This window comes from Notothenia coriiceps, unplaced genomic scaffold (genome assembly GCF_000735185.1).
Source record: "Notothenia coriiceps isolate Sejong01 unplaced genomic scaffold, NC01 NC01_scaffold00015590, whole genome shotgun sequence".
In the NCBI taxonomy this organism is placed as follows: domain Eukaryota; kingdom Metazoa; phylum Chordata; class Actinopteri; order Perciformes; family Nototheniidae; genus Notothenia; species Notothenia coriiceps.
The window spans coordinates 64570-66178 of NW_011348291.1; the positions used below are offsets into that span (position 1 = coordinate 64570).

Below are 1609 nucleotides of genomic sequence, written 5' to 3' on the forward strand. Positions count from 1 at the left end.
ACCTGGCCTCCACAATCACCTGACCTCAACCCAATTGAGATGGTTTGGGATCAGTTGGACCGCAGAGTGAAGGAAAAGCAGCCAACGAGTGCTCAGCTCCTCTGGGAAGTCCTTCAAGGCGGTTGGAAAACCATTCCAGGTGACGACCTCATGGAGCTGACTGACACTTTTTGGTATGCTAGATAATTCCATATGTGTTCTTTTATAGTTTAGATGTATTCAGTATTAATCTACAATCTAGAAAATAATTAAAATAAATAAAAACCTTTGAATGAGAAGTTGTATCCAAACTTTTTACTGGCCGACGTGTTTTAAAAATATTGTCCGATAGGTAATATGTCAAAGATTCTCCATAAGAATGACATCGCAGTAGATCCACAAGCTTAGTTTTGTCTGTTCTAATAGTTTTGTTGATATGTATTTAGCTGAGTTGATAACATTTAAGTCATTATTCCAAATAACAATTTTTGGTAACACTTTGTATTAAGGTACACACATTCACCATCAACTAGTTGTTAATTAACATGCGTATTAGCAGTATATTGGCTCTTTGTTAGTCATTATAAAACACTTATTAATGCCTTATTCTACAAGTAATAAGCCATTAGTTGAGTTTTTCCTCAATAACCCTCCAATTAGTACTTATTTATTGCAAGTAAGGAAGTTGTTGTACACAAGTTTTGGTCTTAATATGCTCTGCTCAATATGGGCCTAATAAGGCAGTAGTACCACAAGAATAGTAATTCTCCCATAATAACACTTAACAAATATGATCTATTCTTATGTAACAAAACATGCAACTATAAGTGTTAATTAAGTCTAAATAACTCAAAATTAGGTATTTCTATCTAAGAAAATGTGCCTTATTTTACAGTGAAGTCTTGTTCATAACCAATAAGCTAGTAGTTTGACTCTAATTAGGTATTTCTATCTAAGAATAGTATGGAGGCTAAAATATATCGCCCCTCATACATAATACTTTATTTGGCAGTATACTTCTGTTCACACTGGTGACAAATGACAACATGACTGCTTTGTTCCCTAAATATGTGGTCAAATAAAAAAATTAACACTTTTGACATCTGCATTTAAAAGCAGTGCAATTTACATGATAAATCACAACATGATCAGATAGCTTTAATAGCAAGATATTTTAATTGTTGTTGATTTGATACCTCAAAGACAGGATCCCCAGTGAAGCGACTTAAGGCGGCAAACTCCAGGATGAGGGTGCCAGCACAAGCAGTGCAGGTGTCTGTTTCTGTGCCTGTTCTCGTCTCAGGACCCCTGACACCGTGTCTCAAGTTCACCTGTCAAGCAGAAGGAAGACAACCATTAAACTATCTGTTGTAAGAGTCGCATTTGTTGTGCAAGAAATATTTGCATGATCAAAGTCAGACAAGAAATGTTCCAAAGCTGCCAGCAGAGAAGTGAAACACAACATGTTAATGATGTGGTCATGAGCTGAGAGGTTATAAGTGTCATTTTAAAATGTTGCAAGCCAGGAAAAGTTGTTCTAAAATCTTAAAGGTCCCATGACATGGCCATTTCTACTAATCATAATTCCATTGTTGAGGTCTACTAGAATAGATTTACATTGTTCAATGTT

At 35.6% G+C, this 1609-nt stretch overlaps 1 protein-coding gene across 4 annotated transcripts in view; it reads right to left on the bottom strand.

Moving 5' to 3' along the window:
* edem3 (ER degradation enhancer, mannosidase alpha-like 3) overlaps nt 1-1609 on the bottom strand; it is a 20467-nt gene that overhangs the window by 13947 nt on the left and 4911 nt on the right. For all 4 annotated transcript variants that reach the window (XM_010775202.1, XM_010775200.1, XM_010775201.1 and 1 more), the window contains exon 7: nt 1176-1310. In XM_010775202.1, the coding sequence (XP_010773504.1) occupies nt 1176-1310 (135 nt within the window). The remainder of the gene's footprint in view (nt 1-1175; nt 1311-1609) is intronic.